Source organism: Wasmannia auropunctata, unplaced genomic scaffold, assembly GCF_000956235.1.
Source record: "Wasmannia auropunctata unplaced genomic scaffold, wasmannia.A_1.0 LD334722.1, whole genome shotgun sequence".
Lineage (NCBI taxonomy): Eukaryota > Metazoa > Arthropoda > Insecta > Hymenoptera > Formicidae > Wasmannia > Wasmannia auropunctata.
Genome location: NW_012028168.1, coordinates 11,354 through 35,425, shown reverse-complemented (window position 1 = coordinate 35,425; position 24,072 = coordinate 11,354). Strand labels below are relative to the sequence as shown.

Below are 24,072 nucleotides of genomic sequence, written 5' to 3'. Positions count from 1 at the left end.
CGAAATTCCTGCGAGCCCTCCACGGAAGCCACGGATCGGCACGGAGTTCACGAGCGGTTAGACGATGGCCCTTCCATCGGACTCGCGGTGCATGGAAAGGCGATTGTATCAAGGCGGTCGTGCAACTTTCTCGCTGCCGGAATCGCAAATGCGGAAGAGGTCGGAGAGTACATGAGAGCTTATGGTACGATTCATCGGTCAGTACCCACAGGATTGTTGCCCCGTAAAGATCGTACCTCGGTTTTCCCTCGGTTTTACCTCGGCGGTGAGTTGCCCGGAATTCAATCGAATCCCGATTGCGGAATTCGGGAGAAGAGAGAACGCGAAGTATAACGTGCCTATCGTCTCGAGCATCGGCGTGAATCGCAATTGCTAATTTCGCCGGATCAATCCGAAACTTTCGTATTTGAATCCGTTTGAATACGGAGCTATTGAAGAGTGGTTTTTTTTCCTATTTCGAAACGTTGGAAATTCTATCTCTCCCAAAGAGGCAAGTTTTTCGCTATGTTTTATTTAAATGGTTACATCTGCCAATTAGAAAGAGAGAGAGAGAGAAAGAGAAATTTAATTAATTTTAATATCCGATGTTGTAATGTCGATGCTTCGCGATTATGCAAGTTATGCAACATTCCGCCAATTTTAGACAAACAATGACTCACGGCAATGTGTTTAAATACGAGTATTTACGGAAGTTACAATATTTATGAGTCTCGATGTGTTTTACATATATATTTTTATGCATTATTAGCATTAATCTCACGTCTAATCCTACAAAACATTTCCAATGCGGAATATGATGCTATGATTGCTATATTCGACGATGTTTTCCTCTTGTACACTTTGACTTTAATCATCATGAGAAATGATTAAAAATACATGTGAGAAAAAATCAGATTAATCTTTTCAGAAATTTATGTAAGAATTGACAAGCACATTATCAAGATAATTTATCAAATTTATATAACTTATCTATCACTTATTCATTATTAGTTACCATTAATAAATAAAATATATAAAGTACAATTATTATAATTTTAATAAATAATAGAATAATTATAATTATTAGAATAGTAAAATTAATTAATTAATGATTCTGCTTGCTTTCATCTTATAAATATCGAGTTGATAAAAGAAAACGTAATAATATTTATATAGTACGAATCAGTGCCGTTATAAATTATTTTAATAATAATCTAATAAAAATATACGTTACAGAAATAATAGGAGTATATAATTATAAATACCTGTTTGTAAATATAGAATTGGTTATGCGTGTTTCTTTAATTATAAACATTTAATCCGAATTATATTCAAAATTTTTCTAAAAAAGAGTGAACAAGTGTAAAAGAGGTAACAATTCGTGAACAATATCAATCATCGCGTCGATTACAAGGAATGATATTTGCTATCTACATTTCGTGAGAAAGATGCTGCATACGATAAAAACATAGTCTCTACAGCGGAACGACAAAGTTTATCACGGCATTTCCGAATGAAAACAGAATGAGATAATGCCACTTTCGATCTCGCAGAAGTAAAAGCGTGCAATTGTCAGCAAAGGGAAGTGATTTTAAATTGCATTGAATGTACATAGATAACGCAACGATATTTTCATGGGCTCTCATAAATCAACTTTCTAATAATGATTTTCGTCGAGATTAATAGGTACATAATTTTATGCATGATAGAGAAATGTAAATCAACGGCTTTATTATTATATTTGAATACCACGTAAAATTATCGTTACGTAAACGGCAGTTTGAGACACGACTATAGAAAGTTTCGATACGATATTAATGATAAGAAGAAGAATAGCAAGAATCGAAAATTTTCGCGCTCTCGGTAATCTGACCTCGGTAGAAAACGCCGACACAAGGCTGATATGCAATCTACGTTACACGCAACTGCATGCGGCTGCATATCGACAGGCGCGCAGCCTTGAGTCTCGACGCCGCCCGATCGAGGATTCTCCGTAGAGTAAGTTTTCCCCAAGAAAGTTTTCAAGATCCGAAGGCGAACGAAGAATTTCGGTTATTACGTTTGCCGAAAGATGAAGATTGATGTAAAAGTACGCGAGTTATGTCACGGGCGAGTTAACGCGATCCGCAAAGAAAAGGGAACTCGTTCGCGGAACGATTTATCATGCTTTCATGCAGATCGACCTTGGGGGATTTCGCAGCCTTTGCCAGACAAGTAGAATTCAATTTCAGAACAGTCTATGCAAGGTACTCTTAAGCTTTTCTTGGAAAATTATTGCGGTACCCTAGTATTGCGGGGATACCCTACAGTAACGCAATTCATTGGCGACACACATTAACATACATTATATTCGACCAACATTGCATCGATGAAATGTGCTGTTAGGGTAGCAACCAAATTATTTTTTTAGCATTTTAAGATTTGTCGGAATTTTTCACAGAGAATATACAGTATACAAAACAGAATAAATAAAATATTTTTATCGAAATCTTCAAGGGAATTGATTTGCATTTGAGTTTCCTCGAAGTAAAGTTCTAAGACGAATATATACACAATTGGAAAAATTTGTATTAAATTGAAAACATTTTACGTGTCCCACCCAAATTTTTGTATTAATTTAATCCAAGATGAATATATTAAAAAGTAACACAAATATTATTGAATTCTAACTGTAAATATAATAGCTTGGCATAAATTTATTTTTGTTTTTATTTTTTGATTACGAGTTACAATTAATACCCTTATATTATTTTTGACTATGTTTATCATGCGGAATTTCGTCTATTCTAATTAATATGACTGTTAATGAGTTTATTTCATTTTTTAATTTCTTAAGTTTATTCACTATTTCTTTTAGTTCATACATCATTTATTAGGTTCATAATACTTAAGATCCACCCAGTTATGCAACGGTGTTTCGACAATATTTATGAACTGCGTGCCACAGCGTTATTCACCTTTATTAATTTTAATTAACTGAAATTCTCTGGTAATGGCTATAAAGTTAGCCATCGAAACGTTCGAAAGTTTCAAATTATGTACTTTACTTTATTAAATTATTTTATCGAGTGATATGATACGATATGATTAATTTGCGCACATTTACCGCGCCAACTCCCATAGCTTTTTCTTTGATAATCAAACAAATATTACGTAAAAAAACTAACAAAAAATGTAATACTGACACGATTTGAGCAAATTGGAAACATATATTTCTTCAGTAAAATTAACACATATGTTTTATTTTAGAATTTATATTTTAAAATATATTATTGTAATGGCATTTGTTTACTTATTCATAAATGTTATTTTAATAAATAATCAATTCAACAAAATATTCAAATAACAACTGCCACATTATGTTAGCTATTTATACTAAATTAACTATTTACACTTGGATATGTAAATTCAACGTAAGAACTTGAAACCGGTTTTAGCATAAATAAAAATGTTTTCATTGTTAATACAATTAACGTTACAGCTAGTGTGTCCGATAATCAATATTCGAAAAAATGAATGATTAATGGATATGAATATAAGTATGAATACGAGTATGAATACAATTTTCTTTCTATTCACCGGAAAATGAATAAATACTTTTTATTAATTTCATAATGAATATATTTGTGAACACGATTACGAATATTTTCGATTTCGCATTCACTTCTATTTTTATTACACTTCACTGTACTGTTTGCACACAGTTATTTTAAGCATAGAATAAACAGAAATCTGTAAAGATAAAACCGAACAGAGAATCATGTGTGATATTCAATTCATCAATTAACATTATGTTGTACGAGAAAACCACATTCCAGAAGGAATATATAAAAAGAATAATATACATGTGACAGATCAAATCATTATCATAATTGTGTTTTTCTTTTTAATTAATTACAGGTTTTAAAGACAAAATTATCTAATAATATATTATCTAATGAATCATGCTAATTGTGATTATAAGCACGTTAAGGAGCAACGGTTGCTTATTGGAGCAACCATTTTTTCTTTTTTAATTTACATTTGTTTTTATCTAAATATGAATACTTGTAAAATACTTAATCGTAAAATATTCATAAATAAATATTTTTGAAAATTCAAAATTTTGAATGAATATATATAAATAAATGTTTTTTTTATCGTAAAAATTTTGAATAAATACTTGTAGCTCAATTAGCTCAAGTTTTGTGTATTTATCGAACATACTAGTTATATAGCATATTACGCTAACTTATCTTTATTCATTGTGACTCCCAATAAAACAGGAAACGTACAGATATTTCGATAAAAAGAATAAAACTGTCTAAAACAAAAGCATGCTCACTAGCGCAATATCTTTCAGATGTTGCAACGTCGTTACGGCGCCAGTTTACTTTCAGTTCACTACAATGTGGCACAATTTTTCGATATTTTGTGGACAAGACTACCGGCGGTGATTAACATAAATAAACGCAATAATGACGCAAGACGAGAGTATAATTTCATAGAATTCTATGGGTCCGACGATAAATGTATAACGCAGTGTAGTGCAGCTAGACGTGGAAAATATGTTATTACTGCTGGCACATATGTACGTATGATGAAATACCGTCGAAATCAACAGACAGAAAAAGCACTAATAACATGTACTTAGATTACGTCAACGGAACGTCGTTATGTCGACTGGTTAGACATGAACTTTCATGCTCGATCACGTGTTCAACGCGATGATGCACACTCGCGAGGAGATCTAATATAAGCGTATACGTACGCGTAAATACATTCGCGCGCGTGCATTCTTCCCAGCTGGGATCACAGCTCATAGATTCTCTCGCCGAGGCTCTCCTCCCGGAGTGGCGGCGATCCGCGCACGCAGCGCACGATCTTTCACCGATCCTTTCGGATTGTAAAATCAAATCCGCGCTCTCTCCAATTCCCTTTTATTCGCTCATCATCTCCCGCGGAATTCGCCGATAATCACGCGACAATTGGCCCCGTTGATCCCCCCGGCGGAGAATAGGTCTTTGTCCGAACGCGACGTGCACGCGATACGTAACCGTCGTGACGCCGCCGGTCGTCAGTGAAAGTGCCGGACTGTCGATGCAATAGGGTGACCCTGACATATTTCGCAACGCGCGCGCCTTCGTTACAGTCATTTCCCAGGTACAATCGGTGCAGAGATGTTGCGACGTCTTCCAAAAAACGCTCCCCTATATAGACTTCGCTCCCTCGTTAAATATCGTTTCTCATCGCGCGTTTCCCTCGCGAGTCGAGTCCGCGCGATTTCCACGTATGTATACGCGGTTTCCTATACGCGCGACCGCATATATACCCATGCAGTCGTTTTCTTCTCTCACGCCCGCGGCCCGCGGCCGCTTTGTGACGATTTCCGCGCGCGAGAAGCCTTTCTCTCACCGCGTTGCGTTGCGGCACAATGAGGCGGCTACTCGGACATTTCTGCCGCGTTCGCATGCATACGCCATTGCGCCGTGACGACGCGCGTGACAACGCGGACGATAGCGTTATGTCACCGCAGAGATAACGAGCACGAACAGAGTTGACTTCGCGAAGTAACGTTGGAAATTCGCACGACCGGGTGATTTACGCGAGCGCGGCTCGCGAAATACACGCGCCTCCGCGCCGCGCTGCTAATGATCTCGCCCGGTACGTCGAGAAGATGCTAGATTCCAGCGGAATGACTGGAATTTACAATGCAGCCGCTCGGAGGGGTATGTATCGCGTGAGCAAGTCGCGCCGCTGATGGACCTTGAGAATTCACGCCACAGATCGCAGATAATTTATTTTATGTGTTGCGAATGCAACACGCGAATGTACCGGCCGATAAAACTTCATCTGCTTGAAGATGATTTATGTATTTTTATATGTCGATGTGTAATTGTACACGCGCGATTCAAATCACGTTTTTTTAATATAAAAAAACTTGATTAACGTCGTTATTAATGCCTGCATCTCAATATTTCCTCAACATAATTTATAATTTAATCATTGATAAAAACACTTTGCATTGAATATCGAAGAATTTATAACGCGCCTTCTTTTTTTAGATCTCTTGAGAAAATTGACATTCATAAAATGATCTATTAAACAAAGTAAAATATGAAAAGATCTGTTAGATAATTCAATGAATATTTACGTACGAATTAAAATTTTTTTTAAAAGAGAGGCTTTTAAATAAAGGCGCTACGTGTAATCGCTGCTCGAAAAATTACTATTGTACAAATTATAATTCATACATTTTTTTCATTTAATTTCTTAACTCATTTCATAACTCAAAAGTTATGATGTCAAAAAGTTACGGTTATTAATAAAAGTTTGTACACGCCATAATTATTATACTTATAATATGTGTTGTTAAAGCAAAACAAGTATTAGATCATTACGATTATATTAAGTAAAAGTATATTAGTTAATCTAATACTTGTTTATATTATGTATATATATATATATATAGACATAGTCGTGACTATATATTATTATACATTTATAAATGCAAGAAATACAAGAATAAAAATACTCAGAAACATCCAAGTTAAACATTAAAATTTGAAGCCAGCAAAGGAATTTGAAACCATATATGAAATTAATATAACCAGCCAAGTGATTATTTGTGCGCTATCAATATCGTTAGACAATGCACGATGAATATTCATGTAGAATTGAAATAAAAGATATTACACGGTGCACGGAAAAATGATGATTGCGAGAAATGTTAATTAAATAAGAATTGTGCGCAAGGAAGTCGAAAGCGGAAAGCTAGCTTAACAAAATATATTTTCTAATTAAAAAAAAAGAGCCCTCTCCACTAATTACTCGGAATTGCTCGGAATAGCGATAATCTCGTATTCTCGACCGTAACTATTTGTAAGACGACCTCGCATCGCGGGTAGACCCGCTCGCGGCCTCGGACACGCGAAGATGTTACTAATAGTCATTCAACATTGCAGCAGCGGTGATGGTTTTTCGTTATACGTCGGCCGGGACGCGCGCGCGGGCGAAATGCGAACCGCAGCCGGCCGAGGCCGCGTGCTCGGTACAAAGAAATGCGCGCCACGGTTACACCATCGCGTTCACCGCGAATCGGCGAACCGCCGTGTAACGTGCGAAACAGTATCGCGCCGCGCTCGCGGGAAACTGCGAGTTGCATCTTTCGCCGAGGCAGTGCCGCGTTTTAGCTCCGCGCGCGAGGCCGGGAGTCACATCTCGATCCGCGAGCGTGAAATGTGCGCCGGAACGCCGACGAACCCGTCCGCTTTTCTTCATTGACGTTCATCGCGTCTATATCGGATCCTTCGTCTCCTCCTCCTCCGCGCGTTTCGTTTACAGACGCAACCGGCGCGGCGTCCGCTCGTCCCACCGCCGCGTCCGTGATGCGTTCAATTATATTTTATACGCGTGCTATATTTCTCTGATTATATGTGCGCGCGATATCGCCCACCTCCGATCGTAGAGAGAGGGAGAGAGAGAAAAAAAGAGAATCACCTTCGGAGCGAGTGCAAGAAGATAATAAGTGTTGTCTTAGAAAACAGAAATAGCCGTCTACCGAGGAAAAGGAACAATACCGTGACGCTGATGTAACCGTCTGTCAGGCCCGTCTTAGACAAGCAGACAGCAGATCAGACTCGTTGCATAATTCGCGCTTGGTTTTTATTGAAAAAAAGAAAAGAAAGAAAGACAGAAAAAGAAAGGATGTAAATCGCGTCGCTCCTATATATAGGCACACACGGAGCAACGGTGGATATCCTGACTGCGCGAGAGGCAGTTCGCTGCAGCGGAATTAACGCGCGGATAGATTTTAATTATACGCGCGTTCTCTCTCTCTCTCTTTTTCTCTCTCTCTTTCGCGCGATTCCGAGAAAATGACCAGCATTAAAAACGGCGGCAAGTGGACATTGCTGCAAGAGTAGAATACCGCCGTATACACACCGGATATTGGCTTCGTAGAGGCTTGAAGGAGGCGTAGCTCTCTGCGGTGTGTCACGCCGCGCACACAGCGACAACGAAACGCGCGCTCTCGCGAAAAGTACACATAGCTATCGTGTTCGACAACGGCGTGTTATTGCGACACGGGAAAGAGAGGCAAAGCTTTTATGATACACTCCGAAACACTCACGGAGACTGCGGGACGGGTGTAGGTATATTAGTTCCAAGTGGCGCGCGCGCCACTTGATCGATTTGTAGTCAAGAGTCGTGATAAAATACAATTATTAATGAAAAGCAACACGTCGCGGACGTTTGAGAGATGCTTATATAATTCACTATTTTACGATGTTGTTGTCGGTCGTAATGCATCAACGATAAGATATTCTTTTTAAACTGTGTAGCTTCCGATATCTATTTGCGGCATCGATTGATTCGAACTTGATCACTTCCATATGTCTCATTCTGTAATAAAAGACTCATTACATGAAATACGAGGCGCATAAAGTGTTGTTGGCACAGAAAAAAGGACAATTATTTTCTTTCGCGTCGCCATGGATGATCGAATAAGAATGAATCACGCCGTGCTTTGAACTTCGTACTGTTGATGTGCGAACTAGACCTAGTCGGGTCTGGTCGGCCCGAGAGTTGAGTTTGACAGACTCAAGGCTCGCGCTACCGTAACTGCGCGGCATTTAAATAATCTTTATTCAAGGACAAGTCGTCCCGCATGGTCAATATTGGCCACAGGAATAAAAGTTTGAATCAGCGTCGAGAGAGAGGGAGAGAGAGAGGGGGAGAGAGAGAGAGAGAGATCCGCGAGAGATCATTGTTTGCCTCGTGCACATGCACTGGTCACTCGCAACATGCAGGCACGCGCAACGACACGCGCGCACGTAAACGCGGTGTCACGGTGTGTATACGTTTATCAATCTATCCGCGTGTAGATGTGTGTATACGGCTATCGGTAGAAGGAGGTTATCTGGTAAAGCCGGAGAGACAGGCAGCCGTATAGTTGCGCGAGCGCGATCCGCGACTGAATAGCCGCGCGCGATTTCGCTTTTTCGCGCGAGCGAGCGAGGCTACACGAATCGAGGAGGATCACGCCGGGGGATTCCCGTAGACGTTAAATGAAATAGAAATCGGGTCTCTATCTGCCGTGTTGCTATCATGCCGCAGGGAAGCGAGAAGAGCGGCAACGGCGTCGAGTCGAGGACCCCGGTGGACCACGGTCTCCCAACCGGAAGTGGCTCGACGGATCAGAGGACCGACTGCAAGCTGACGTCCGATGTCAAGGGACGGAAGGATCTAGAGCCTGCCAAGAGTGCCGACGATATGCCGGAGCTTCAGAACAGTCACGAGTTGGAGGATGACGATGAGAAGATCTTCCTGGATCTGTGCGAGCCACCGCCGGAAGTCATGGAGTACGCCAGAAGGGAGTTAGGCGAGACCGACGAGATCAAGTGTCAGACGCTGCAGGAGTTTCGTGACATGATCTACGGTAATTTGAAATAATGGAACGTTAGTCTCCCTTCGGAGAAATATAATCGTTAACGGGGAAGAGTGTTGATGCTGTAAAATCGGCAGTGCGATGCGATTTATTCTATTGCGAGACAAGTATAATCGCAAATTAATTATACAATAAATAAAAAGGCCTATGATCCGCCGGCTCTGTGTTGATTTTCAATCTATTGAGCCTAAAAATGTGTAGTATTTAATTTGTTATAATCGTAAAGTTTTGATTGTTGCAAAGTTTTAAATTTGATTGTCGTTGGAATATTGATGTCGCAATGACGTTGAAATATTTCCATAAACAGACGTAGATATTTCTATTGTTTGTAAATGCGATCGAGATATTTCCTTCTCTTAGGATAGAGATTTGCAGAAAGAATTGAAAGAAAATCTCTTGAATTAAATATATTTTGAAAAGTGACCAAAATATTTGTAGAATTTATAACATTTCGCGATCAAATAAAAACGTTATTGTTTCGTTAATGAGTTTGTGGTTGCGTTCTTTCGCAGAGAAAGGCGAGTGTTTGCCGCACAGGATGGACGACGATTTTCTCATCAGATTTCTTCGCGCGAGGAACTTTAATATAAAGAGCGCGCATAAGCTGGTGAGTTATAGATGTATAGGCATTGACAATGACATTTGCGATGAGGCGGACAGTTTAAATCGATGAAAGAGACGTATGCTTTTATTATTAAAAGTATGCTCGCGTCAATGTGCTTTTTGTCACGTAAAGTAGACGATAAGTATTTTTCGCGCACAGAAATAGAACGTCAGCCACGAGAAAAAGAAAGACGACGTGTACACAATTTTTATGACATTTACACATTTTGCTTGGTATATACGCCATTAATGGAAAATTTATATGAATCAGCACTTATTAGCATTTGTTAACGATAGCGTTATGTTGAGAGATTTTGTGATTTAGCAAAGAGTTAAAATAACTGCGACGTAAAATCAATTAATTTATAATTTTATGAAAAAATAAAACATTAATTCTGGATGTATTTATTTAATCTGATTCAATCTGATTTTATCTGACGTAGCACTACTGATTATTTCATGTTGGATATAAAAAAATATTTATTGCTTCACGTTGAAGGATCTTGGTGAATAAACAAATTAACTTAAAGTAAAAAAGACTCCTTGGGGAATTAAATTATGTGATAATTATATAAGATTATATGCATATAGATAAAAAATTAGTTACGTAATCAAATTTTTGAAAAAGACACCTCTATGCGATACTTTATTATCATATACACGTTTTCAAATATTCTTGTTAAATTAAAATTGTTTACAAAGCAATTAAATACATGTTTTCTGTCGCCAAATTAATATCAGATCTCTAAATAAAAGAAATTACTGTCACAGTTAAATCGTTAAGATATTTGCAATTGCTAAAATCGGCATTGCAAAAAAAAAAACAACACTCATAAAGTGTCTAAATTTAAAGAGTGAATTAATTAACGTAAAATATGTGCGTATAATTTATTTAGAGATAAAAAACCTTTTTTTAAAATTGTTCACAGTTATTTAAAATTCTTTTCTTCTGCCCTAAAATTTTTCGATACAACGATATGTACGTAATTGGTTCTCCCTACAGAATTAGAGAAACCGCTTGAGAAATATAAAATGATGAATTAACAAACAACGCTTAATAATGCGTGTCGCGTCGAGTCGTGCATTTATTTCGTAATTAACGTAATTAGAAATTCATAACGCTATTTTTTATAATAAACTTCGCTTGCTTTGCAATTAAATATGTATATCTAATTTATATATTTAGTAGAGGCATAAATTAGTTGAATATAAAATTTGTTGTTTGTAGATACATAGTTACTTATCTTTTTTTGAATGCCATTAGAAACTCAATCATGCATAGTCAGGAATTTTTAAAGAGAGTTGCGTCATTTGCGAATTAGGAATTATTAGCGGAATTGAATATTCAGAAAAATAAGAAAATTTTATTATGCCCAATTATGTCCAAGTGCCAAGCCAATCAATCCAGTGTAATCGCAATGACAATTTGAATTTACATATTTATTTTCTTTTATTTGTAATCTTATCAAGAGAATAGGTAATCTAAATTGATTTAATCGCAACATAAACTTATCTGTCTTCTTCTGTCTTTTTAATACGTTTATTATCTTTCATTATCTTATATTATCCTAGATTGCTCTGTGTAATTTAGCCTGAAATCGCTTTCAGCAAAATTGCGAATTCCTTTTCAGGTATGATTAGATAATTCAATGATTGCCGACTGTCGTTTAAACATACTTTTGTTTATAGATAAAAATATTTTATTTTAGATAAAGATGTCATTCTCAATTACTTAATTTGAATATTAATCGCTACTGAAATGTTAAGGAATGTTCAAAAAATAGCGAGTGCTTATGATTATGACCTTTGTCGGGAATTAATAGTGAACATACATCGATGAATACGAGTATAAAGCGCGGACACCAAGTGAACCTTCTAGTTGCACAATTATGTCAAGGTGAACTGATCTACCTTTCAAGATCTGAAATACGCGGCGCGGTAGTATTCTACGAAAATTAGAATTAGTGAAAGCACGTTGAAAGGATCTAGCCTTTTAGTGCAGTGCGCTTATTAATCCGCTTTTAGCATAATTGGCCGAACGAATCGCCGGTATAATTGCGACATTTTAATGAAAAAGTGAAACGAAAATTGATATAGGTTTAAAACAATTTCGCCGTTCGATATCAGCAAGACGAACTCGATCGCTTCCCCCTTATCTCCATATGCATAAGAAAACAAACGGGCTATTCATAAATGCAATTGCCGGGAGAAGCCGATGAATAATCGATTAAACGATATAACCCTCACGATCACAAGAATCCGTAATGTACTTATACCGGGCTGCAATAATGAACTAGCATGGAATGCTTAACGGCCGTTATAATACGCCCGTTCCCGATTTTTTAACGCAAATTTCACGGAATATTTTCCTTGACATTTGCACGTACGAGCGACAGAGCGCGAGCTGCGCGCGAGGCCGATTTTTTTTTTCAAGGAATCTTTCGATAGATAGTGAATTACTACAACTTCAAAGAGGAACATCCGAAGATCCATCAGCAGATGAACTCGACTGAGATGAGGTACATAGGTGACGACGACGTGATCACGGTGCCGCCGTACAGGACCCCATGCGGCAGGCGCTTGATGATCTACCGTATCGGCAATTGGGATCCGCGTAAATACTCTGCCGATGAGCTCTTCAAAGCTACAGTCGGAATCCTCGAGCTCGGCATCCTCGAGCCGCGGCAGCAGATCTTGGGCGGTATCGCCATTTTTGACTTGAAGGACATCTCGATGACACACGCGTGGTCCATTACGCCTCAGGTACACCGTGATGCCTTGTTATTTTCTCTTTCTCTTTTTTTCTCCGATGAAAATATTTTTTAAGAATTTGTTAATCTTAAATTTGTGAAGATATCTGAAAAAATCTAAATTTCTTCAGATTTCTTAGAGAGTTATAAAATAAGAAATCTTAGAAATCTTGAAATATTTCAGAATTTAGGTATATAAAAGATTATAGAAAGAATGTAGATATTCTCAACAGTTCTAAAAAGGGTTTTAATTCGTATTCAAAAATCTGAAAAATCTGTACAAAATCTGTAATTTTCTACAATTTAAAGAAATTTAAAAAATCTTGAAATTTATACAAAAATTTTAAAAGCTTGAGAAAGTTTAAGAAAAATTTTTATCAGAGTTTTGATATACTTCATATCCATGGAATCTTTATTGTTTGCGACAAATGTACTCGGAAAGAACAATTTTGCTGAATCCAAATCTGAAAATAATTTTTGTTTAATGATCAAAATAATTTTGTGCGAAAGTCAAAATGATTGCTAGAATATCAAAATATTTTATAGCAATGCCTTCCAATTTTAACATTCCAACAAATTTTGATGATTTAAGAAAAAATTATTTTCAGATCTGGTTTTAGCAAAATTTTTAGACCTTTCAACAAAATCGTTCTTTCCGTGTAATGTATGAAATTAAAAGGCGGGACGTTAAAATATATGTAATAATACATGTCAGTGAGACATGAAAGATGAATCCTTCTTTTAGGTGGCAAGCATGATGCTGTCCCTGATGGTGACTGCGTTCCCCATCAGGATACACGCGCTACACATCCTCAATCAGTCGTGGGTCTTCGACGCGATCTTCGCGGTCTTCAAACCGCTGCTCGACGCCAACATGCGAAACAAGCTGTTCTTCCACGGTAGCAACTACGAGAGTTTGCACAAACACATCTCGCCCGAGTGCCTGCCGAAGATGTACGGGGGCGTGAGGAACGAGCTGCCCTACTACAAGTGGATCGAATCCATAATCAAAGATCCGAAGATCGTCGAGCAGATGAGTAAAATGGGCTACTATGTCACGGACGAGATACGCGACTCCTTCTCTGCACAAAAATAAAGTTCGCCCGTGTTCCTGAGCGGAAGGAGGCTTCAGGGAAATTTTTTAAAACTTGCATGATATTTTTGTATACACGATTCACCAATTCAGCAATTAAATCGCACGCCTTTTATTATTAACCATTTAGTTTTTTTTTTGTATCTTTTGTCTTTCAGATTAGATTTATAGCACGTCTTGAATATGTTTTACATAGTTTATTTTGTATTGACTTTAGATCATCGTAAAACGTGTTGAAAAACGTTTTTGCATTATTTATATATCTAAGATTTATTGTACTCGCGATTGTGCGACTGTGTATTATTCAACGTTGGTAACTGAGGTCTTTGAATAAAAGTTTTTTGCTACGATCAAATGGACGAGTATAATCGCCTGTATCAAGCTATACGTTACTCCAGCTACTCCGGACATTTCGCATACACGATACGTTGCGATTGCAGTTATCATGCCTTACCGCGCCTAACAGCGTAATATACCCCCGCGATAAGGATCGCGTTGTGTTTCTCAGCACGCTTCCACCTGATGAACCTAATGCTATTTTGGCCCATCGCCCAGAGAGTCCCATTCCCACTCGACTCGAGTGAGTCGATTTCCCTTTCCCGCGATTTATCAACGCGAATCGATTCACTATCGAGAGAACGATATGCATCCCCTATTTGTGACTCTTCCGCTGCACGTTTCGTGATGTATGCTCCATCCGGTTAATTGAGACTCGGACGCGCGTCGGATTTCTTTACCCCTTCGTAGCGGGATCGCGCGACGAGAACGCGAAGAGAACGTCTACGAACCGTGACTCGAGAGCCAGTCGGATTATTGGCGTTTTTAGTGGAAATCGACAAAAATGATTCCCGCGGCGGAATACGTGATCCGAGAAATAGTAGCCAACGCAATCCGTTCCATTGATAAACGAATTGTCATTAAATGAAGACGTTAAAAGAACGACGACCGCAAGCGAAAAAAAATCCTGTTAACTTTTTATTAAGAGTGAATCATTTAGTGCGATTCGTTGAATGTCGCGAGAGTTAATCGGATGACGCTTCATTCAGGGAGATCTTTCGCTGTTCCAGTTAGAATTCTAAATATTACACTTAAATTATATCGCTGTTTTTTGTATCTGCTAAAAAATTGTCTGTCATACGTAGAATTTATAGCAACAATATTCTAAGAATATATGCAAGAAAATATAGGTCTCATAACCAAATATATGATTAGAATCTGGATTGGAGTCTGGACTGATTAAAGAAGAACTTTCGTGCTAAATTTGACAAATAGTTCAGATATAATTTCTGTTTCTATTATCTGTATTGATCAAATACAAAACATATGTGGTATCGCAGTGCCTACTAATCACTTATCCGTTTTAGCTAATTTTTCGTACCTAAATAATTCTGGCTATAATTGCAAGATTACTTTTTTTAGTGTTCAATTAATGAATTATTACCTGCACTCGCTCGACCTCAAACAGCTGAACAGGATGCAATAATATTTGCGGTTGAAGATCATTAATCGATAAAGATAGAAAATGATTAGAGACTTTTTCGCGCAACGATCGGTTGGCAAGATTTCTAGGATTAGTTTTTGCACTATGTAAAGTGATGTAACGTCTTTAATCGCAATAAAAAGGAAGGCGGTAATAGAAAGCCAAACAAGATGTTCCACGATTACTGAGAACTGCAACGTAATTGGACTAATGAAGACTAGGCTGCGTCGTGTAAAAGTAACGGTTAATAAACAGATTATTTTGATCTAATTTTTTTTATATTTCTAACAGATCATTGACCAAGATTTAACAGCATACGTCAACGCAAAGCAAAGCGCAAATATCTTTCATTGTAATTTCTTTCTTAATAATTCATCGAAAGAATAAGAATTACATAACCAAAACGGTTTTGTTAAAATATATGAAAATTAGGGCAGATTTGAAATTAATTGTCGGACTATCAAAATAATTGTATATAACGCTCAAGCTGGTTGCTAGAATGTCAAAACTTTTGCAGCATTATCACCATGCTTGAGCATTTTATATGTATAATTACTTTAATGGTCTATATTCCTAGATCTGTATCTGGCACAATTTTTATATTTTTTTATATGCTTTGGAAAACCATTCTTTTTGTTCAGATATTTGTAACAATTTGTAATAATTAATTTTTTATAAACTAACGGCACTTATACATGATTTTGTTTCAAATTTATTCCTTCGGTCGAAAGAAAATGCATTTAATTTCTGTTACAGTTTGCATAATTAAAATCAGCCTGTAAACATTTCTAGTTTATAATTTTTACTCATTTTGGTACCGATTATTTTATCGCTCTTCTTTTGCTTTCCGATGTAAAATCGTTATAATACCCGCCGAACATCGTGGTCTCAATTATCCACGACTTGATTAGCCGAGAATCTCTGGATTAAGAAAGAAGCTATATATCTCATGATGCCCAAAGGATTTACGTGAGCCAATTGTTTGCTCGTCCTATCCTAAAATAAGAACTCGGCCGCTCCTGGGATGAACTCGAGATGAAATCAGGAAGATGAGACCGCGCGTGCGGAGGTGCAGTTAGGTCAGCGGGTACATAGGTAGGACTGTAAAGGAGGCGCAGGTAGGGCCTGGCGTCAACTGCTGGGGTTTGTGGTGGTTGATATCGACCCGGGTCGGAGGGTCGGGTAGCAGTCAGGATCGCAAGGCGCACGCCTGGACGTGGACGGGAGCGAGGGCGCGAGAAGGAAAACGGCGCGGGGCGGCGAGGCAGACGGAGACAAATGGACGGGGTGACGCGGAGGGTGGCGAGGCGAGGGTGGTGAATATCGATGTATATACGCGCACGCAATCGTGGAGGTAGGTCGTGCAGAAGAGGTAGTAGGAACCCGCGCCGGTAGTAGCAACCCGGCTGGCTAGCGCGCACCCCACACACGCGGGTGCCAGGCGCCGCATCCCCCGAGAGAGAGAGGAAGCTCAAGTCCGGCTCTCGTCGTCTTGGCGCGCATGTGTGCGTGTACGGTGTGTGCGTGAGCGGTGCGAGAGCGGTGCTCGGTCCGCCGAGTGTACATACGTGTGCCACGTTAACCTCCGGGTAACAGCTGCGTCAGCGAAGGCTCGTGGGAAATCGTGGAAACGCTGCCGCGATCGCGCACCGCTCGCGCGTTCCGGTGAGCTCCGCTGCAGGCCACGGCCAGAACTTGGAGTCGGCGGGCAAGGCGAGACTACGTGTACTCACACCTCTCTCTCCCCGTCCGCCCTCGCCTCATCGCGGCGAGGCGGTGGAACGTGCGGCGAGGGGGATACATCATCCGGGATTTCACTCGGGGGAGTGCAAGTGTTTACGGGGGTGCGTTATCCCGGAAACCACGGGGGCTCCATGTGCATTCTGCACGAGGAGGAGGAGGAGAAGGTAGCCGTGATCGGTCGATCGTCCCCATAGAGGTGGACGCGCGGCGGACGCGGTGATGCGGTTAGAGTGCGGACGAGAGGAGTAATGTGACGGTGCGTGGTGCGCGCTCAGCGGAAGACGACGACGACGACGACGACGACGACCGTTAAGCCGGCGCCATGTCGCAGCAGACCTCGAACGAGGAATCCTACCTGAGCTGTGGCAGGCCGTCGAATCTGCTGAAGACAAACTTCAGCAGCGCCCGTCTCGAGAAGCTCTATCGCGCCTCGTCGCTGCAGCAGCGTCGCGGCGGCCTCACGTGCTTCCTGATGTCGGCGATCCTGTACGGCCTCTACACGGTGTCGACGCCGTGGATGGAGCTGCCGGCACGTTGCGTCAGCGCCGTGTTCCTCAGCCTCAACTTCGGCCTGCTGGTCTGGGTCGAGAGCGGCACGAAGACGTGCAACTCGCTCTGGTCGGTGGTGCCGTGCATCGTCGGGCAGCTGTGGATCGTGCACCTGCCCGCACAGCTGTTCCTCAAGTCCGCCAAGGTCACGCCGAGGGACAGCCTGGGTTGGATGCTGCTGCTGCTCTACCTGCTGTTCGCCACCCTGCCGCTCAAGCTATGCCGCTGCACGTCCCTCGCGCTCGGCAGCGTGCTCGTCTACTTCATCGCCGTGATCGGTCTCTCCAGCACTACGCTGGAGGACCTTAAAATGCAGCCGGTCGACATTCTGGTAGGTATAACGAAAGCGACGCGCGATCTCGTCGAGGAACAATCGCGGATTCAAATCGGCGGCGGCGGGTCCTCGAGAGAGAGGATTGGAATTCCCGCGCCCGCCCACTCGCGAGACGGTACTCCGAAGAGAGAGAATCGGACGACGAGGGCAATATTAGGGTCTCGCGCGCAGCGCGTCCGACGGATTTCCTTAACTCGCGGACGCGTGAAAAACACTTGTCTCGTTTAATCCATGCGAAAGCTAGCCCTGCGAAAGCTCGCGTAATCCACCACGTGACCTCTTTCCATTTATAGCGCCCCTCTATAAAGTTATTAAAAATAACTTGAATACTCATATACACCGCGTTCTATATTTAATGAGTCAGTCCCTTCGATCGTGCCTAAAAACGGCGATAACGGCGATCACGAGCTTAGAACGCGAATACCGCTCCTTCTCCGTTAATATCCCCGGAGAAGGAAATCCGATAGACAAGAGGAGGGAATAAAGTGTGCCTGTCTTGTTTCGAGATCGTTTCACGTCGAACGTGACGCGGGCACAATTGCATGCGCGCGACCTAAACGAAAAAAAAAAATGAATAAATAAACGAGTAAAAATTACGTGCGCGCGCGCGCGCGTGTCAATTGCGAACGAAGGGGGTGAAACGCTTTTTCCGCGCTTTCCGATCCACGACGCGGTGAATGGGAAACAACGGTGTGTCGCCGACGCCGACTTCGACAAACTAATTCACTGTCAACCGTAGACCGGCGGTGTGTGCACCAACAATCGATCCAAGTTCAACGAGGCGTATCTCCGCCGTTTTTATGAATACGCGCCGTACGCGGTTGCGAGTGAAAAGAAAAAAAAATTAAATTAGAAATTTCGTATTACAACCTGCAAGAATCGGTTTTACGCGAAAGATTTTGGATCGGTGAAAAGTCAGCTTTGAACAGTTCGATTGTACACTGAGAGAAAAATTTTTGGTGTTTGTAACTATAATTACAAAGCATAATTATGTGACTATTGTATTGTTACTATTATACTGTTGGCAATAATAATAATTATATATATAATTTTATTAACAAATATTTATAGTTGATATCAAAACTTACTATACATTATTACTATAAAAATTATTGCAATTATCATTATTTAACTATAATTTATAGTCATTTTTGAAGCCCAATTATATTTTATATAATTACCCTGAAAATGACTATAAATTATAGTTAAATACTGATAATTGCAATCATTTTTATAGTAATAATAACTATAACGTATAGTAAGTTTTGATATATAAACTACATATAGTTGTTAATAAAACTACACATATAATTATTATTACTAACGTTATAGTAGTAATAATTATAATTATAGTTACAAATACAAAAAAAATTTTCTCTCGTTATAGTGGATCCTCTGTCTCGGATTGAGAATTATGCTGTTAAATGACTCGAACGCGCGTTAAAATCACGATAAAACGTCGTTCTGTTAAAACATATGGTTAAAAACATATATCTGTGAAACGTGTGTGGGCTACGCCGATGACGTATTTAGCAGCACTATAAATTGCTGCAAATTATACTATTTTTGATGGTAACTCTTGACCTTAGGCACCAAGCATCATTGTTAACGCTCACCGCGATCGACATCGGGTTACGCTACGTTTATCGATACGTCGTCGCACCGGAGATCAAGGGTACTACAATTGACTTCTCCTCCATTAAGGTTTTTGTAGGTGTCCGATAATTCGCGGTAATTTAATCCGTTGCGTTTAGTTTTCTTATTATACTGCATCATATATAGTTATACTTATTATAAAGAAAAGCTGTGTTGCAAGTTTTTCTTTATGATAATTATTTTACATGTAATTATTATTACAACAAAGGTATCTCAAGCAATTAAGTTAAATCCTTTGCGAGTTATAAAAACTTATAAAAACCGTGATTAATGGAAAAAAAAGTTGGCTGTCGAGTTGAAAACCGTTGGCCTGTGTTCGCTCATCGAGAATATTATACCTATTGAAGCTCTCTGTGCCATTGTTAAAGAATTTTCCAACAATTATCGCTGTTAATTCGCTGGATAAAGTTAATCTACGGATAATACGCGTTTTATACGCGTTGCAAACTTAATTACTGGCTCCATCGCTGATGAAAATTGATACGTACGACTTTTGCTATACTCGTCGCACACGGGCTTGTCTTATCGATCTCCCGGTGTACACGATGTAATATCATTGTTAAAGCGATAATAGTACTCGCGCCACCGTGTATCGCCCATGTAAAGTTGGACTTGTACGTACCTTTGTTTTGAAAGCGTGGCATTGAACGCACCGATAAGCGTGGTGGTTTGTCGCTCCCGCGTGTGTTGCGTATATCTCGCGGTTACGCGTAGTTTCAAGTGCACGTGATGACGCGTCCACTGAAGAAGGTATTTCAGAAGACCGGGAACCTAATGAAGCGATTGCATCATTATATTTTCTCTCTCGCACTCTCTCAATATTTTCTCTGCAATCTATTTCATCGCGAGAAAATAACACAATTATTGAATTAAATGAAGCGACCACGTTGGAGTTTCTCGGAAAACCTGTCATTCTGTCTAAATTGCCAAGTATGACACAAGATATCGTAATTTTTTTTTTCACCTTTAATTCACTCATAATGAAAAAAAAAAGTAAAAACAAAAAGAAAGAGCTAATATTCGAAGCATGAGAGCATACTGAATACGACTTATGCGGCAGTCTACAATAAGACTTAAGAAAGAAAATTGATCATAGTCGACTATTCATATCACACGGAAAGAACGATTTTGTTGAAAGGTCTAAAAATTTTGCTAAAAACAGATCTGAAAATAATTTTTTGTTGAATCATCAAAATAATTTGTTGGAATGTTAAAACTGATAAGTATTGCTTATAAAACGTTTTGAAGCCTATTTTGATATTCTAGCAATTATTTTGACTTTCGCACAAAATTAATTTGATCATTAAACAAAAATTATTTTCAGATCTGGATTCAGCAAAATTGTTCTTTCCGTGCAAGTAAGAAGAATAATCGATTGTGATTGGTCAACTTTCTTAAATCTTAAGTCTTAAGTCTCATTAATTGTATAGACGCTGTTTTACGCACGTATCAACCGTTACGGCAAATTGCGTTACGGCGGAGAATTTTAACGGATAATTGGCCTGATCGATCTACAATAGCACAGCGCGGCTGTTATAGAATATAAACAGTACAGGTGCATCGGCCGAAGAGGCGTGCCGAACTTTCGGCGGCAAATATCGTGTGAAAGCGAAAGCTGGAAGTAGACGCGCGGCACGTGGCGCTCGCCGTTAGTAACACTCGAGTAGAGTTTGGTCAATGGTAGGTCAAAATAGAGAGCGACGAAGATAGAGGCACAGATAATGAGAGCGAAATAGAGTGTGAGATAGAGAGAGAAAGAGAGAGTGAGAGAGAGGGAGGGAGGGAGGGAGGGAGAGAGAGGTACAAAGAGAACGAGAGAACGGCGCTGCGCAACGATGCGAGAGGTTGCCTTTCGATACGCGACGCGCTCGATGCTTTTTCACTGGGAATGAACTGACTACCGTTCACCAATATGGTAGAGTATCACCCGGAAAAGTGACCTCGCGATCGAGATATCGGCTGCGCGTCGGTCGCCGACGGGAAAAAAATGCCGTGCAAATATATTGGGTGTTACAAAGCTTTCCTATTCGATTCTGAAGATAAATGTAATTGTCTATTTTGTTTATTTTTTTTAAATTAAATATTGTATTAGAGAGGCAGTGCTAACTCTCCAAAATTTTGAATGCTATATTGCATGCTAAATCCAAAAGCCTTGTAACTCCGTTGCTGCTAATAACTGCTTAACAATCTCTCGTTTAGATTCAGGCATTTCCATGGAAACAAATCCTTTACCTTTCAACCCTGAGGATTAATATAGTGGCTTATTTTGTTTAGTTTTTTTTAAATATTAAATATTATAATCAAAAAAGTGCTAACACTCTAAAAATATTGCTAAATTCCGAAGTCTTGACTCCAATTATTGCTTCACAATCTGTCGTTTAGATTCAGGCATTTCCATGGAATCCTTTCGCTTTCAATCCTAAAAGTATGTAAATGTAGTTGCTCATTTTGTTTAATTTTTTTTTATATTAATATTATACTAAAGTACTAAAATACTGCATGCCAAATTCCAAAGATTAATAATTCCATTGTCAATTACCGCCTCACAATCAGTCCTTTAGATATTTTAGATTTAGGCGTTTCCATGGAAACAAATTCTTTGCCTTTCAATCCTGAAAATAAATGTAATTGCCCATTTTGTTAGATTATTTTTTATATTATAAATATTATTTTAAATATTATTTTTATATTAAATATTATACTAGAGACAGCACTACATGCCGTATTCCAAAGACTAATAATTCCACTGCCTGCAATTAACGCCTCACAATCTGTCGTTCAGATTTAGGCGTTTCCATGGAAACAAATTCTTTGCCTTTCAATCCTGAAAATAAATGTAATTGCCCATTTTGTTAGATTATTTTTTATATTATAAATATTATTTTAAATATTATTTTTATATTAAATATTATACTAGAGACAGCACTACATGCCGTATTCCAAAGACTAATAATTCCACTGCCTGCAATTAACGCCTCACAATCTGTTCAGATTTAGGCGTTTCCATGGAAACAAATCCTTTGCCTTTCAATCCGCCGGCGCAGGCACCCGACGCGCAATTTGTAATTAAGTCTTAACGGAGGATCCGTAATAAATTCTGCGCCAAGTGACGCGACTAGATTGCTCCCGTGGCGCGCTAGATGCTCGTAGTCAGCTTCGTAACACACACACACACACACATACAAAAAAACATGTCCTGTAGATCCTGACGCTGACGCTCTTCGCCGGCGCCTCTATCATGGGTGCCTGCGGCTACTGCCTGGCGGAGTTCCAGCAGCGACGCGCGTTTCTCGAGACCAGACAGAGCCTGGAGGTCCAGCTGATGATCGAGGAGCAGAGCGCGGAGCAGGAGCGGCTGTTGCTCAGCGTCCTGCCGGAGCACGTCGCGGTCAAGATGCGGCAGGACCTCGGCGCGTCACTCGACACCCAGTTCAAGAAGATCTACATGTCCAGGCACGAGAACGTGTCGATACTTTACGCCGACATAGTCGGCTTCACCGCGATCTCGTCGACCTACAGCGCCGGCGAGCTGGTCAAGATACTCAACGAGCTCTTCGCGCGATTTGACCAGCTCAGCGAACGGTATATATATATATATATATATACATCTTTGAAGTTTTTTCTCTTTAATGGATACATTGACGTTGCCATTAATGCGTTAATTCTATGCCAGGCCAGGGGAGAATTGTTCAACGCTAGTAAATTTAACAGCTACACTTTTACTCATTACATTTGCACGTTTTTTTTTTCTTTTACGTTCGCTCTATCGATCTCGCGAGCGAAGTACAACACGCACAAGGTGAGAAACGCCGCGGTTCGGGCGCAGATCGATATCGTAAATAATCCGAACGTCTCCGAGTCGGCTGATAATTAAAACTTCAATTAAATAAAATTAAATTCAGTTAGTCGTTCGGTGAGCTAAGTGAGTTTATCATTTAACGAGTTTGCCGAATATTTCGAGGAAAATTAAATATTTGTCATCCGCGGTAGCGAGTTATTTTTGTCTCTCTCCCCGATGTGTACTTATGCATGTTAAGTGGGACCTCGCGTGTTATCGAATGCTAAATCGTAAAACGGTACGGCAAAGTGGTGGAATTCCGTAAGCTCGGCGCGTTCCATTTCCGCCGCCGAGGGGGATAATGAAAATTGTATGATCGGTTTCGACGACGGAATTGATTCCATCAGTGAATTCCCGTGTCGATTTTGTCTTCGGCCACTCCGACTCCGGGGTAAATCCTGCCGCAGGGGGAGGTCCTTGGAGGACACCGGCAATCGATATCCCCGGGGACCGGGGTTTTCCATCGCCGCCAAATGCACTTTGCGGCTTACGTGATCATCATCCGTCGTCGCGTTATATTTTATTTATAGTTAGAATATCTCTTTCTTCTTCACACACACACACACACACACACACACACACACACACACACACACACACACACACACACACACTACACA

General features: G+C 39.9%; 3 protein-coding genes across 4 annotated transcripts in view; 2 read left to right on the top strand and 1 right to left on the bottom strand.

Moving 5' to 3' along the window:
* The window catches only part of LOC105458043 (alpha-tocopherol transfer protein-like), a 37,562-nt gene extending 29,609 nt beyond the window's left edge, over positions 1–7,953 (bottom strand). The window contains exon 1 of the mRNA XM_011703080.1: positions 7,903–7,953. The gene's annotated coding sequence lies outside the window, so the exon portion shown is untranslated. The remainder of the gene's footprint in view (positions 1–7,902) is intronic.
* Positions 200–14,207, top strand: LOC105458046 (alpha-tocopherol transfer protein). Of its 2 annotated transcripts, XM_011703083.1 has the most exons (5): positions 200–265; positions 9,076–9,397; positions 9,919–10,013; positions 12,458–12,772; positions 13,505–14,207. In XM_011703083.1, the coding sequence occupies exons 2-5, from the start codon at positions 9,232–9,234 to the stop codon at positions 13,853–13,855; spliced, it is 927 nt and encodes a 308-aa protein (XP_011701385.1). In that variant the 5' UTR covers positions 200–265; positions 9,076–9,231; the 3' UTR covers positions 13,856–14,207. The 2 variants fall into 2 exon arrangements, with proteins under 2 accessions (XP_011701385.1, XP_011701384.1); XM_011703082.1 differs by lacking the exon at positions 200–265 and having other exon boundaries at positions 9,043–9,397.
* A 2,639-nt stretch (positions 14,208–16,846) lies between these two features.
* The window catches only part of LOC105458042 (adenylate cyclase type 3-like), a 17,965-nt gene continuing 10,739 nt past the window's right edge, over positions 16,847–24,072 (top strand). Inside the window, exons 1-2 of the mRNA XM_011703072.1 lie at positions 16,847–17,955; positions 22,817–23,196. Of these exons, the coding sequence (XP_011701374.1) occupies positions 17,398–17,955; positions 22,817–23,196 (938 nt within the window). The 5' untranslated portion in view covers positions 16,847–17,397. The remainder of the gene's footprint in view (positions 17,956–22,816; positions 23,197–24,072) is intronic.

Excerpts from the sequence above, each read along its gene's own strand:
- LOC105458046 (XM_011703082.1), top strand. The coding sequence starts at position 9,067 with ATGCCGCAGGGAAGCGAGAAGAGCGGCAACGGCGTCGAGTCGAGGACC. Across the intron at positions 9,398-9,918 it reads GTTTCGTGACATGATCTACG|AGAAAGGCGAGTGTTTGCCG; the intron begins GTAATTTGAAAT and ends GTTCTTTCGCAG. Across the intron at positions 10,014-12,457 it reads TAAAGAGCGCGCATAAGCTG|ATAGTGAATTACTACAACTT; the intron begins GTGAGTTATAGA and ends ATCTTTCGATAG.